The sequence below is a fragment of the Rhincodon typus genome, chromosome 15 (genome assembly GCF_021869965.1).
Source record: "Rhincodon typus isolate 14 chromosome 15, sRhiTyp1.1, whole genome shotgun sequence".
Classification (NCBI taxonomy): domain Eukaryota; kingdom Metazoa; phylum Chordata; class Chondrichthyes; order Orectolobiformes; family Rhincodontidae; genus Rhincodon; species Rhincodon typus.
The window spans coordinates 58,105,366-58,119,915 of record NC_063346.1 but is presented as its reverse complement, the minus strand read 5'-3'; the positions used below and the strand labels follow the sequence as shown (position 1 = coordinate 58,119,915).

At 41.1% G+C, this 14,550-nt stretch overlaps 1 protein-coding gene across 4 annotated transcripts in view; it reads left to right on the top strand.

Moving 5' to 3' along the window:
- The window catches only part of fcsk (fucose kinase), a 318,038-nt gene that overhangs the window by 281,882 nt on the left and 21,606 nt on the right, over positions 1-14,550 (top strand). For all 4 annotated transcript variants that reach the window (XM_048606128.1, XM_048606129.1, XM_048606132.1 and 1 more), the window contains 5 exons: positions 1,565-1,735; positions 4,330-4,403; positions 6,184-6,548; positions 9,921-10,131; positions 13,586-13,752. In XM_048606128.1, the coding sequence (XP_048462085.1) occupies positions 1,565-1,735; positions 4,330-4,403; positions 6,184-6,548; positions 9,921-10,131; positions 13,586-13,752 (988 nt within the window). The remainder of the gene's footprint in view (positions 1-1,564; positions 1,736-4,329; positions 4,404-6,183; positions 6,549-9,920; positions 10,132-13,585; positions 13,753-14,550) is intronic.

Genomic DNA, 14,550 nt, shown 5'->3' with positions numbered 1-14,550 from the left:
GGAGAGGAGAGAGGATTGAATACTAGTGTTATAAGCTTTTAAGAAAGGGCAATTGTGAATGAATGAAGATGGAGCTGGTTAAAGTGAACTGGGAAATAGCGTTAAGGGGTCAGTCAGTAGAGATGCAGTGATAGACATTTCAGAAGATACAAAACACTCAGCAAAGATATGATCCAGTGTGAATAAAAGAGTACAGGGAAAGACATACCATAAATGGCCAACTAAGGAAGATTAGATTAAAGATAAACACACAACTTTATGATCTGGAGAGAGGGAGAGTTGGTTAGAAATAACAAGTAGAGAATAAGAGTTTCTACAGGTATTTAAAAAAGAAAGTAATAAAAAAGTGAACATTGGTCCCCTCGAGAGCAAGCCTAGAGAATTAATAATGGAAAATAAGGAAATGGCAGGTGAATTGAACAAAGATTTTACTGTGAAAGACACAAACAACATCCCAGGAATCAGTGTAAGTCAAGAGGTAAAAAGATTGGAGAAGCATAAAACAGTTCTACCACCAAAGAAAGGGTAGTGAGAAAGTTATTAGAACTGAAGGCTAAAGAGACCTCAGTTCCTGATGGACTTCAGCCTAGGACTTTAAGGAATAACTACTGAGAAAATGGATGCACTTTTTAATTTTGCAAAGTTCCCTAGGCTCTGCAAAGGTCTTGTCATACTGCAAAGTAGCAAATAGCAGCTGTTCAAAGAAGGTGGGAGACAAAATGCAGGCAACTATAATTTTAACCTTTGGAAAATGCTCGGATCCATTATTAAAGGGGTTAGAAACTTCATTGCAATTGGCAGAGAAAGCATCATTTTGTGGAAGGGAAATTGTGTTTGACTAATTTATTAGTGTACTCTGAGGAAGTGACAAGCAACATGGATGAAAGGGAATCTATAGATGTAGTGAACTTGGATTTCCAGAGGCATTTGACAAGGTGCCACGTCAAAGGTTACTACACAAAAAGAGAACTCATTACATAGGAGATGATGTATTAGCATAGATAGAGGATTGTCTAGCTAACAGAAAACAGAGATGAGGCAGAAATGGGTCATTTTTCAATTGGCAAGTGGAGTGCCACAGGGATCAGTACTAAAGCCTCAACCATTGACAACCTATATCAGTGACTTGGATGAGGACTTGAACCCACAACCTTTCTAAAGGTGTCACAGTTGGTGCCAGTATCCCTAAGATAAATCAATCAGGGCTCCATCGCTGCACTGCTACCCTTTGACTTCTGCTAAAGGATGCAGCTGTCTGAAACAGTTAGGACATAGTTGCAAGCTCTCCTGTCCTCTCTCGCCAGGATCAGGAAGTTTTTTAACCCTCAGTATTTCAGCTTGGATGTGGAGATTGACCATGTTGGTTAAACAGGAGATCATCAACACACAGGGAATGATGTCACAGTGTGATTCAGCACTTTGGGGAGAGAAGAAACAGAGAGGAGACAAATTGGATCAATAAGTTGCCTATTTGAGATTGCTTTGGAAATTCTGACATTGAGCCTGCAGTTTTCATTGCATTTCTGAAGGATGTTTCTTAACCTGATTATTTAATTTTTGCCAGGGGTCCATTCATGTAAGGTCTGGCTGTCTTCTTTCGGGAGTGGACTTGATGTCATCACCTATCCTCTGCCAGTACCAGCTCTATGGTGTAATCATCCAGGGACACCACATCAGGCTGCGGGACCTAAAACTGAAGATTTTCAGCATCACAGGACATCAGGATGATCTGCAGGTGTTGTATGTGCTAGTCAGTTAACGTGAAGAATCCTACAGTGTTTGAAGATGAAGAACGTCAGCAATTATAATATTCAATGTCACGGAGCACTTGGATAAAAAGTAAAGTTCCCTCTATTCTTTCCAACTATCTGTCACGTTCCGGAGATTGCCCACATCTACAACACGTATTTTCAACTGCTGCGTGCATTCAATTGACCCATTTAGTGCCAATTTATTTTACAAATGATTCTTTCATGGGGTGTGTGTGCCACTGGTAGGGCCTGCGTTGTGATTTGCTCAGCCATTTCAGAGAGCAGTTGAGAGTCAACCACATTGCTTTGGATCTGTAGTCATGCATGGTAAAGATGGCAGACTTCCCCCAGTAAAAGAAGTCAATGTATGACAATCAATGATTATCCTATAGTCATGATTACTGACACGATCTTTCAATTCCAGGTTTTGATTTATTTTAAATTCCACCAGCTGCCATGGCAGGCTTAAATCTGTGCCTGTACCTCGAGATTACTAGTCCAGTGACACTACCAGTGTTGCCTGTTGAAGTTATCTTGCATTTGAGCTCATGTGTCTGTGTTGCTGTCTGAGGAGAAAGAGTCTTGCTTTGAAGTACAGATGAATGTTTCCAGCTTTCCTCCAAATCAAAGCAGTATTGTTACTTATCTCACATTCAGTGACCCAAAACTTGTTGGAAAAAGGATGATTCAGAGAAATGCCATGAGTTGCAAAGCTAAAAGTTTGTCAGTACTCTCCATTATTTTTAAGTACTTAACAAGCCCTGTTTGTTGTTCACTAAGGTCCTAAATGCCTTGTTGCCATGTTAATGCTACTATCAGCTCATATTCTCAGTAAAGCATGGCTCAAAACAATTTTGAGCTGAGGGTTTGCTGAAACCAGTCCAACTGATGGGACTCAGACTGGGATGGTCTACTGCACGAGTCAAAGTGCTAACTTGCATCTGTCTGTTTGTTCATTTAGTTTCCATCATCAGCTGCAAAAATTCACTCTCCTGATCAGTGGAAAGTCTTGGGGGCAAGTCAGATATCTATTTTTAGAGGCGATGATAGCCCAATCGTATTGTCACTGAACTAGTAATCCAGAGCTGCAGCCCAATGTTCTGGGAGCATAGGTTTGAATCCCAGCATGGCAGATGGTGAAATTTGGATTCAATAAAATCTGGAATTAGAAGCCAGTCTAATGGCAACCATTGTTCATTGTCATTAAATAAAAATCTAATTCAATAATGTCCTTCATCTGTGATCTCGCCTACATGTGACTCCAGACCCACAACAATAGAGTGACTCTTAAACAGCCACTGAATTGGCCCCAACAAGTCACTAAGCTCAAGGGCAGTCAGGGATGGGCAATAAATTCCCTTGCCAGCGATGCTCACTCCCAAGGAAGAATAAAAGGGCTGCGATTGAGAACCTTTAGCAATTTTTGACCAATCTAGACCCTTTCTCGTCCTTGCCCATTACAGCCTGGAGCATGCTCTAGTCCTCTTGCTGACCTTTCTAACCAGCCCATCTCAGTGCTCCAATTTAGGACCAGTCATAGAGTCATACAGCATGGAAACAGACACTTCGGTCCATGGCGAACATAATTCTAAACTAAACTAGTCCCACCTGCCTGTTCCTGGCCTGTATCCCTCCAAACCTTTCCTATTTAGGTACTTATACAAATGTCTTTTAAATGTTGTCACACATCCACCACTTCCTCAGGAAGTTCATTCCACACACAAACCACCCTCTGTGTAAAAAAGTTTGCCTCATTTCTTTTTTAAATCTCTCTCCTCTCACCTTAAAAATGTGCCCCCTAGTCTTGAAATTCTCCATCCTAGGGAAAAGACAACTACCATTAACTCTACCCATGCCTCTCATTATTTTATAAGTTTTATCACGTTGCTTCTCAACCTCCGACACCCTAGCAATAAAAGTCCCAGCCTATCTAGCCTTTCTTTATAACTGAAACCTTCCATACCCGGCAACATCCTGTAAATCTCTTCTGAACCCTCTCCAGCTTGATAATATCCTAATGTAATAATGATATTGTCCAGCTTTATTTGTAGCTTCACCCCTTATCCCTTTCCACTGCTGTGCTGAAGGAACTACCTCTCGCTAGTACATAGTGCCATAAATGTCAGCCTCACCGCTATGGAGCCTCACCAAATCTGTCTTGCCTGAACTGAAATAATGAGAAAGACAGTGAGCCGTTAAACCATGAAGAGCATCTCAGCTAAGCACAATGCTTGAGGGTATGTTAAAAAGGCAGTATGTTAATTATGACTGACTTTCAACTTCATATAGATTGGGATAGTCAGAGGTAGCCACAAGGAAGAATTAAGAATGTATTTGGAACAGTGGAGATTTCACTCCTGGGTCTGAAGGGCTACAGCTGCATTATTGTGGTTTTGAACCTGACTAAGTGTGCTGCACATTGATGTAATCAATCGCAGTGCCCATTGATATTTCAGCTTTGGATCTACATGGACTTAACCTGCTCAACATGCGTCCAGCCCTGTCTGGACATCTCACATCCCTTTCCACTGCCGTTTCTGAGCCATGGAATGAATCACACTGTATTCTTTTCTAACAGGTGCCTTTCGCCAATGATTCTTCCACCTTCCTGAACATTCCATGGGCCACGTTTTTTTCAAGGACAGGAATAAAGTAAGGCTGCTCTGTGCTTCCCTGAGCTCCTGTGCACTATTGACGAAAGTGTTGGAAATTCTAGACGTAGAATCATTCAGTACAGAAGGAGGTCATTTAACATTTGACAGTGTCACTGCCTTGGTCTTTCTCTATATTGCTGTTACTGTTCCCTTTTCTAGTCCTTATTCCCTGGACAAGTTTTCTTTTATCCTCATGCCCCTTCCATTCTTAAAACTTTGAGTTCTTGGTAGAGTTTCACAGATGCTCAATGCTATCTTAACAAGTAACCATTGAATATGTGTGATCAAAGGCTATTTGTGGACCTCAAAGCTGGTCCTGGTCCTGTCCTCACCTATATATTCATTCATCCCACTACTGGATAGCAAGTAACAGCAAGTCCTGCATTAGACTTGCCTCCCTAAATGTAGAGCACAGAAGCCATTATACGCTCCTTACTCCCTGTTGGCTGAGATCAGTACAGTCTGAGCTTGAACCTTCCTGATCTGAATGTAAATTGAGTAGAATAAAGAGTTCTTTTGTTTTTAGTGGAAGATGAATGTTAATCTATTAGCTTTGTATTCTCAGTGTACTTTACTGAGTTAAATACATCTTTGGTACCCTCAGTTGGAAGGTGCACTCCCATATCCTCATTCTACTGAATTCTACCTCTTGGCTTGTAGATTTCCTTTTAATTCATGGGTTGTGGGCATCACTGGCTAGGCCAGCATGCATTATCCCTCCACAATTGCCCAGAGGGTACTTAAGAGTCATTCCCATTGCTGTGGATCTGAAGTCACGTGTAGGTCAGATCAGATAAGGACAGCAATTTCCTTCCCTAAAGGACATTAGTGAACCAGGTGGGTTTTTACAGTTTTACACATTCCACTGATGTTATTGAATTCAAATTCCACCATCTGCTATGGTGGGATTCGAATCCAGGTCCTCTGAACATTATTTGGATCTTACTTCTGGATTAGTAATCTAGCAATAATACCACTGGACCGTCGTTACCCCAATGTGTAAAGGGAAGTCCAACTGTGTTCCCAAAGGCAGGGTGAAAAGATCAGAGAGAGTTAATGCAGGTTTCTCATATGCACAGTGTGGTGCTTAGTCCAAAAAGTAGAATTTACCCTTCATTTTAATAAAAAGGAGAAAGACATCTGCTATTTCAGTAAGCTTTAAGGCCAGTGCAGTTCCTCCTTGAGGTGTTGCAGTGGGATAGATGGGGAGACCAGGACAATGAGGACTGGGCTATTCAGGGGTAATGTTAAGGTTCACTTCTTCCACCAGAATTCACACAGTTTAAAAGTGTGAGAGGTGACTTGTTTGAAATATACAAAATCCTCAGGGGTCTTGACAGAATGCATGTGGTAAGGATGTTTCCTCTTCTGGGACAATCTGAAATGTGGAGTCCGTTTAAAAATAAGGGGTTATTTAAGGCTGAGATGAAAAGAATTTTTTTTCTGAGTGTTGAGTGTCTTTGGGATTGTCTTGTTCAAAAGGTGATGGAATCTTTAAATACTTTTAAAGAAGAATTCAATAGATTCTTCATAACCTAGGGGTTGAAAGATTAAAGGGGCAGGCTGGAATGTGGTGTAATCAGATCAGCCATGATCTGAGTGAATAACAAAGCAGACTGAGGGGCTGAGTGGCCTCCTCCTGCTTTTAATTTGTGTGTATACACACAGTAGTGTCCAGGGTCACTTATCACTGTCACTATCCCGTCCTCCAAACCAGCCTAAAGAAGTTTTAAGGGAAAAATGCAAGTCTCTGAATCAAAGATCTCTGGTTTTTTTAGGAAGGAGGAGCTGTGGGATCCCAGCATTCCTGAAGGTGACCGGTGCCTGCTAAATGCTCAGCTCTTTCCAATCCTCCATACATCGGAACCCATTGGGATGGAGGATGTGCTGTGGTTTCTGAGATCGGAGAAAGGACGGTTCCTGAGCAAGTGGCAGTCAGCTTGGCGTCTATCATTGAGGGAAGTCCTGAACTGCCTGGACCAGCAAGCTGAGCTTGCCTGGCGACAGCAGCTCTTCCTTAAACAGGCTCAACATAAAGTCCAGAGTACACTGCTGAATCGCAGAGACAACAGCCTCTGGCCTCTGATCAGGGCAGCTGTCTGTGAAGGTCATGAGCAACATATCCTCAACACTCTCGATACAGGTGAGAGCTGTCTTTTTATGAGTCAGTGTCACTGGAAACTGATTTTCAGTTTGGAGATTTTTCTTTTGATGTTACATAATTAAACTATGTCTGCCTCACGTGGAGTTAAAGATCGCATGAGCCTATACTAGGTGAGTTCACCCAGCTGCTCTTGTCAGTGTTTATCCCTTGACGTTAATAGATTCTAAAAACAGAAGGTACTGGAGAAACTCAGCAGGTCTGACAGCATCTGTGAAGAGAGCAACAGAGTCAACATTTCAAATCCAGTATGACTCTCAGAACTGAAAAGGACTGGGAAAAGGTGGTTTTTACGCTGTCGACACAGAAGGAGAAGTGAGTGGGACAGATGGTGAGACAGCAAAAGACAAAGGTAGTGCTATTGGTGGTAGAGGAGTAATAGGGATGTGAAATAGGTGTAAATAATAAGTGTGGAAAGGTAAAAATGGATCCACTCTGCTGATACCAAAGTCAACAAGATACAAACAAGACAAGAACAGTGGGGGTTGTAATCAAAATGGAGGACAAAGGTTGTTTTGTCTGAAGTTGTTGTACTCAGTATTGAATCTTAGAGGTTGTAAAGTGCCTAACGAAGGAAAACCGAAAGTGAGGCAATCCATCTCAACAGACCCCAGAGTTTAAAAACCAGGTGGGAAAACACACCGACACTTCATCGGAGGCTGCACTGAGGATGTTACCAAGCATGGTAACGAAACGTCTGCAAAACAACCAACCTCAACACCCACAACCCGAGCTACAGATCTACTCCAAAACCTTAAAGTGCCTAAGCATAAAATAGAATATTGTTCCTCCAGCTTGCATTGAGCTTCATTGGAACACTGTAGCAGGCCCAGGACAAAAATATTAGCATGAGAGCAAGGTAGGTTATTGAAAGGGCAAGTAACTGGGAGGTTGAGGATATTCCTCTAGACTGAGCAGAGGTGTACTGCAAAGTGGTGTCCCAGTCTGCATTTGGTCTTGCCAATGTTAAGGTGACTGCATTGTGAGCAGTGAATATCGTACACTAGATTAAAAGAAGTACAAGTGAAAATGCTGCTTTACCTGGAAAAGGTGCTTGGGGTTTCAGACAGCAAGGAGGGAGGAGGTGAATGAGTAAGTGTTATACCATTTGCAATTGCACTGTAATGTGCCATGGAGGTGAAGAAATGTTAGAAGTGATGAACAAGTGGACCAGGGTGTCACAGAGGGAATGGTCCTTGTGGGATGCTGAGAGTGGAGGGGAGGGGAAGATTTGTTTGGTGGTGGTACTCTGCTGGAGGTGGTGGAAGTGGCAAAGGAAGATCCTTTTAGTGGGGAGGACGGTGGGAGGGAGGGGAAGGGGGAACAGGTGAGGACTGGAAATAGATTATTTAGTCATTTATTGCAGTGCTGTTTGTGGGTTTTTGCACTGCTTAAATTGTCTGATGTGCTTCCTACCTTGCACCAGTCTATTTCAAAAACAGTTGGAGCGGTCTGATATTGGACATTAGGATGCTGGACAATAAAAAGGTTTTATCTGTTTTATTCAGATGTTTTTCACAGTTGTGTTATAACCAATATCCTTGAGATTATCAATTCTTTGAATATCAATTAAAATAACTATTAATTTCTAAAATGTTAAAGTATATGCATTTTCCTTGTCTTCATCTGCAAATACTGAAGTCGCTCTTGTCCATACACAACAAGACTTGAGCAGTGGCAAGTAACATTTGCGCCACAAGGAGTGCCAGGCAATGCCTATCTACAACAAGATTTGATTTGATTTAATTTGACTTATTATTGTCACATGTACTGAGATACAATGAAAAGTATTATTTTGCGTGCTATCCGGACAAATCATATCTTAGATAAATACATCAGGGTAATAGAACAGAATACAGAATATAATGTTACAGCTACAGAGAAGCTGCAGAGAAAGATCAGTTCTCTAATATGAGAGGTCTGTTCACACATCTGATAACGGGGGGAGGAAGCTGTTCTTAAATCTGTTGGTACATATTTTCACACTTTTGTATCTTCTCCCAATGGAAGAGGGTGGAAGAGAGTGTGTAAGAGAATCTTAATCTTTGTCCCTTGTCATTCAATGCTGTTACCATCACTGAACTCCCCCAGTAGCAACATTCTGGGGGTTACCATTGACCTGAAACTGAACTGGACTAGCCATATAAATAGATGCTACAAGAGCAGGTCAGAAGCTACAAATCTTGCAGCAAGTAACTCACCTCCTAACTCACAAAGCCTGTCTACCATCTACAAGTGTGATCGAATACTGTCCACTTGCCTGAGGTGATTGCAGCTTCAACACCACTGAACACCATCCAGGACAAAGCAACCTACTTGATCAACACTCCACCTATCACTTTCAACATTCACACCCTTCAGTATTGATGCACAGCAGCAGCAGTATGTACCATCTATAAGATGCACCACAATATCTCACCAAAGCTCCTTAGGCAGCACCTTCCAAACTTGAGACCTGTACTACCAAGAAGGGCAAAGGCAGCAAATACATAGGAACGTCACCACCCACCAATCCTCTGATGAAATTCAACATCACCTCTAGTGTGCCAGCACAACTTTTGGCCATCTAAGGAGCAAAGTGTTTGAAAACAAAGAACCCAAAGATGGAACCTAGCTAACTGTCTCAGGGCAGCAGTGTTACCAGTCTGCCTGTATGTATCAGAGACATGGACAATGTATGATAAACATCTCAAATCCTTAGAAAAATATCACCACCAATGCCTCTGCAAAGTCCTGCATATCTATTGGAATGTTTTGAATATTGTGACCTCTCTCAGACCAGCACCCTAGTTATCGAGACACTGGCAATGGTTAGTCAATGCAGTTGGGTGGGCAACATCATTTGTTTGTCTGTCACAAGGTTTCCAAAACCTGCCCTCCACTCCAACCTTCATCATGGAAAATTCCCAGGAGGGCAGAAGAAGAAATGCTTCCAGGACGTACTGAAGGCCTCACTGAGAAAATGCACTGACTCCTGAAAATCTCTGCCCAAGACCACCCAAACTGGAGAACAAGCATCTGTGAACATGCCAACCACCTTGAACATCGCCCATAGGCACAGGTGGAGGCCAAACACACGGAAAGAGGGTTTGAAACCCAAGCATCTCACCCACCTGGCCCTTCACACCCCACTTAACCACCAACAGCATTGGACTGTTTAGTCAGCTTGGGACCCACAGCATCAGGATGGAAGAAAGTCATCTTCTTGAGAGACCATGTGTGAGTAGCAGGAGGTATCTACCAGGCAGCTCATTCACTTTTCACACGGCCATCCAGTTGAATTTCAGCCCAAATGAAGAATTGCTGTGGTTTTTTTTTATTGAGTTGAAGCCTGACTGTTTTCTTGGTTTACAGTTGCTACTACCACTGAGGACCTGGGCATCGCAGCCCGTACCCTTGCCTGTGTTGCTGATGTCTTGGGTTGCATGGCTGGAGGGCAAGGAGGGCTCCGGAGTGGACCTGCTGCCAATCCAGCATGGACTGATGCTTTCCGCCTACTGGAAAACAGGAATGTGGTGCTCGGAGTGAAGAGATTGGCGGAGGAGCGGGCCAAATGGCTGAACAGGTAAAGATGAACCTTCTTTACAGTTGAATAAATTGCTGGATAATATATTCATGTTTTTGGGTATGATGAAAGGTATCAAATTTATATCCATTTTAAAGTTTGGATTTTCAAATAGTGGCATATGGGCTTTGTTACTTTTGTGAAGGGTTTAAATAAAACTAGCTCAGTTAATTTTTCTGGAACAGTAACTTTATCCCATATGTGTTGGAGAGAAGGGAGCCCTAGGTTTATGACAGGGAATATAAATATTGAGGGCCATTAGCTTGATTTTGATTCAGGATAACATGGGATTGATTTTGGTTCAGGAAACTACAGAGATTTGAGGTTTTTGACCAGTTCAGAGGAGATCAGATTGGGAACAGAAGCACGGTATAATTTCTCTCCAAGAAAGGAGTATCGAGAAGTTTGGGAAATAAGTTACCTTAATAGAAAGTTAGTTTGTGTGCAGTTTCCAGACCAGGAGTGTTTGATTAGAAATTGGCAAATTGTTAAAAGACTAAGCTGTCAATTTTATGAGTACCTATGTAAGAAGCCTTAGTTCATCGGAATGAACTGGGATGAATCAGTTGAGTACAACTTAAAGGTTTGAGATAGAGGGGTAACAACTGGATTTTTATCACTATAAAGTGATAGTGTTGGGGAATAGATGAGACTTTGTTTTGCTGTGTGTTTTAAGATCTTTCAAACTGTGTTCAATATTTAGCTAACTTAGTTTTTTTCTTTTATTGGTTTTCCTTTTATGAATATTGTTAAAGAAAATCTGCAACCTTGTGTGTTTATATTTCAGTGAATGGCCACCATGTTAAATAAAAGAAAATTGAATTGATTTATAACCTTTAACTCTAATGTGCAGCTAATTTATATCAGGGCTATTTCTCTGATAAACTCTGTCTGCTGAATTCATGCCAGTCAATCGCACAAACTCCTCATCTTGGATTGACAGGATTCACAAACCCATCCCACAGGACAAAAAGCTGTTCAAGAATGTTATCTTCTTCTAAATGGCCTGTGTAATTTTAATAAGCCCTAGCTATGTTACAAATGTCCCAGGTATTTTCAGGGTCTAGGTTTTTTCTCTATAAGGAGTATATGGAGTGTAGGGATTGTTTTGGTGATAACAGAAAAGCTTAAATGAAAAATTCACTGATTTTATAATTGATATTAAGAACAATGAAGAAGCAATACACTTTTAAGTGGATATCGCTGTGCCAAAAACTACCAAAAGATACAAGACCAAATCTGACTGAATCTACTTTGATGTTATTTTTAACTATTCAGGAATACCTAAGATCACCTCGGAATATCTAAGCATAGAATATACAGAGTATTTACAGTAAAACTTTACCTTAAATCCTCGAGCAAGAAAGATATCTTCTCCCAGTGGGGAAAAAAACCTTTTGAGAACTATTACCTGTGGGTACCTAATAGTTCTGAAATTTCAGTGAAAGTGTCTAATTTTTATATTACTTGGTTTCTCCTTTTTATAAATGTGGCTGTTAACTCTCCATAGGTTTCTCGCACTTTCCTGTGATGATGTATCATTTAACAGCATTTCTTAATTGTATGTTTAGGATTCCTTTATGAAATTGTGAGCTTTTACCTAATCAATTTGTTTGTGATGTATTAAACTCTTATTTGGATATTCCTTTCATCTCTTCCTTATTCTTTCAATATGAAAATAATCCTTCAATAAAGGCTTATCAGTAAAGAACATGTTTCATTTTCTCTGTTTCTGTGGTTATTGTGGCTTCCTGGTTTCTAGTGGTATTCATGTAATATGGATCTTTGCCTTCTCTTATCAGTTGGATGGCTCCATATTGCTCCTGTAATTAACAACTAATCATCATGCTTAGGTGTAATGTTCTCATACCTCCTCCTAGGCAATGATTAATTTTTTATTAATAGCTTTTTGTTGTCTGTGCTAAGCATTAATCTATTAATCTAATTAAAAGCATTTGTGTTACCTCCAAATCCCCTCCTAGCTATATGCTGATTTCAAAATGAACCCTTCTGGATTTCCTGCTAGCTGCAATGATGTCTTTACTGGTTAATTCCAACTGGCATCTTTATCTGTAAATGTTTTGATGTCTATATGTGTCCTACCTGACTAGTAATCCTTAATTATCAATCACACCTTTTATTTCTAACCAGATACCCTACAACATGACCTATTAAATCAGAATTCATTCTGGAACTTGACTTGAATGAAACATTTGCTTTGTTGGTAAGCCTTTATTGAAGGATTATTTTCAGATTGAAAGAATGAGGAAGAGATGAAAAGAATATCCATATGAGAATGTAAAACATCATAAACAAATTGACTAGATAAAAGCTGGGACCATAACACAAGCGACTGCAGCTTCCACCATTGTCTTTCTCGCTGAGGAAATCCAGTATCTCGGGCTGTGAGGGCCTTCTGCTCCTGTGCATTGTACCTGACCAGAAGTATAGGGCTGAGGCCTCCATCGCTATGAGACCTTAATAATCGGCTGACGTAAATGTTTAGAAGTAAGTTACAGAACATTAACAGGCTGTTCAGTCCAACTGTTCAATGCATATGCTGCACATGAACTTCCTCCTCCAGAATCTTCATCTCACTCTATCAGTATGTCCTACTGAGTTTTAACTTATACATGAACGTTGTCCATGTCTGAGGGATAGGACATCACCACAAGGCTTAGCATGCAGAGAATTCTTCCACTGTAAGAAGAAATTTTACACTCTTATGTAAATGTGCCCAGTCTACCGGAAGTCGCCTAACCATACAGAATGTAGAAGGAATGGAGAGTGGAAATTAGTTTTTAACTGTTTGGAGAAAGGAGAACTATCTGATCAGAAAGGATGGAAAATTATCTATTAAGTCCCTATGTTGAACAAATAAGCTATTTTGATCGGAACCGACATTAAGAATCTGTTTCATGTGCTCCTTCAGTACAAATTGACATGGAGGCATGTCACTGGTACCAGAGGGTAGAGTCAAACTTTGGTACCATTCGGCCTCATTAACCAGCATATTGATGCCACCCATGGATCTGTTCCCAGAAAAAGGGGTATTGTTCTGTGGAAGAGTGGAATGTTTCTAATGATTGATTGTGCTGCTTCCAGCCCAAATAAGTGTTGATAGAGGTGAGTTAAATCCAGGAGTCTGCATGAATATTAAACTACTACCAGGGACTCCCTAAACTAACATCCAAACTACTGTCAGCTACTCCAAGGAAAACAGTGATTTTTTTTTTTGCAATGTCCTGAATTAGTTTGCAGCAAACAAGTAGAATGTGATACGTAATGTAGAATTCTGGACTTGCTTTGCATGGGTGCAGAGGCATGGGAACCTGAGGGTCCGACGAACTCCTATTTGAAAACTTGTCACTGAACCATCTTGAAGCTGATTGTTAATTGTTCATTTAACTCCTGCCAAGTCTATTGATGCAATTTTCTGTCTCACATAACACAGACCAGGCCTCCTGGTGAGGGCTGCCCGTCATTATGAGGGGGCGGAACAGATCCTAATCCGACAAGCTGTGATGTCAGCACGAACATTTATCTCCATGGGCCAGGGAGAGCTTCCTCCCATGAATCACTGGGTGGTGGCAGAATGCCCTGCCCGTATCGATATCTCAGGTACTCCCACTTACTGACTGCACTGTCTGACCATCTTAAAGTCAGGTTACCGATCCAGTCTGCAGCTTGAGATGGTACATTGGTGTTGGTAGCCATGGATTACTTAGTAACGCCTCCAAATGTTTTATATTAAAGTCTCTTCCAGAAATTTGAGCATGTAATTAGACTGACTCAACAATAAAGGTCAAAGGAGCACATTTACTCCAGTAAAACATGCCAATGTGCTTTGCAAGAGTGATTAGCAGATCACTCTGATATCACATCATGTAAAGAGATAATGTAATGGATGCCCAAAATCTTAATGAAAGAAGTAAGTTTTCAGAAAGGATGGGAAAGGTTTAAGGAAGATACTTCAAGGTTTAGGGCCAAGGAAGTAAAGGTGCAGCCACCAGTTGTGGAGCAATGGAATTAGATGTTCAATGGGCACGAACTGGAGGAGCACAGAGATTCCATAGACTGGAGGAGATCGCAGAGATGGGGAGTGGCAAAACTGTGTAGAGATTTGAATGATGAATACATACCTTATGGGCTGTACGAGACATTTGAGAGTCTACAAATATTCACTAGCATTCTACCAGATATGAAGAAATACATATAAAAAGATAACCATATATTTGTAAGAATACTGATTATTGAACAAGGGAAGCAATGGCCTGGTGGCATTATCGCTGGACTGTTAATCCAGAAACCCAGATAACGTTCTGGGGATAACAAGGTGTAGAGCTGGATGAACACAGCAGGCCAAGCAGCATCAGAGGAGCAGGAAGGCTGACGTTTCGGGCCTAGACCCTTCTTCAG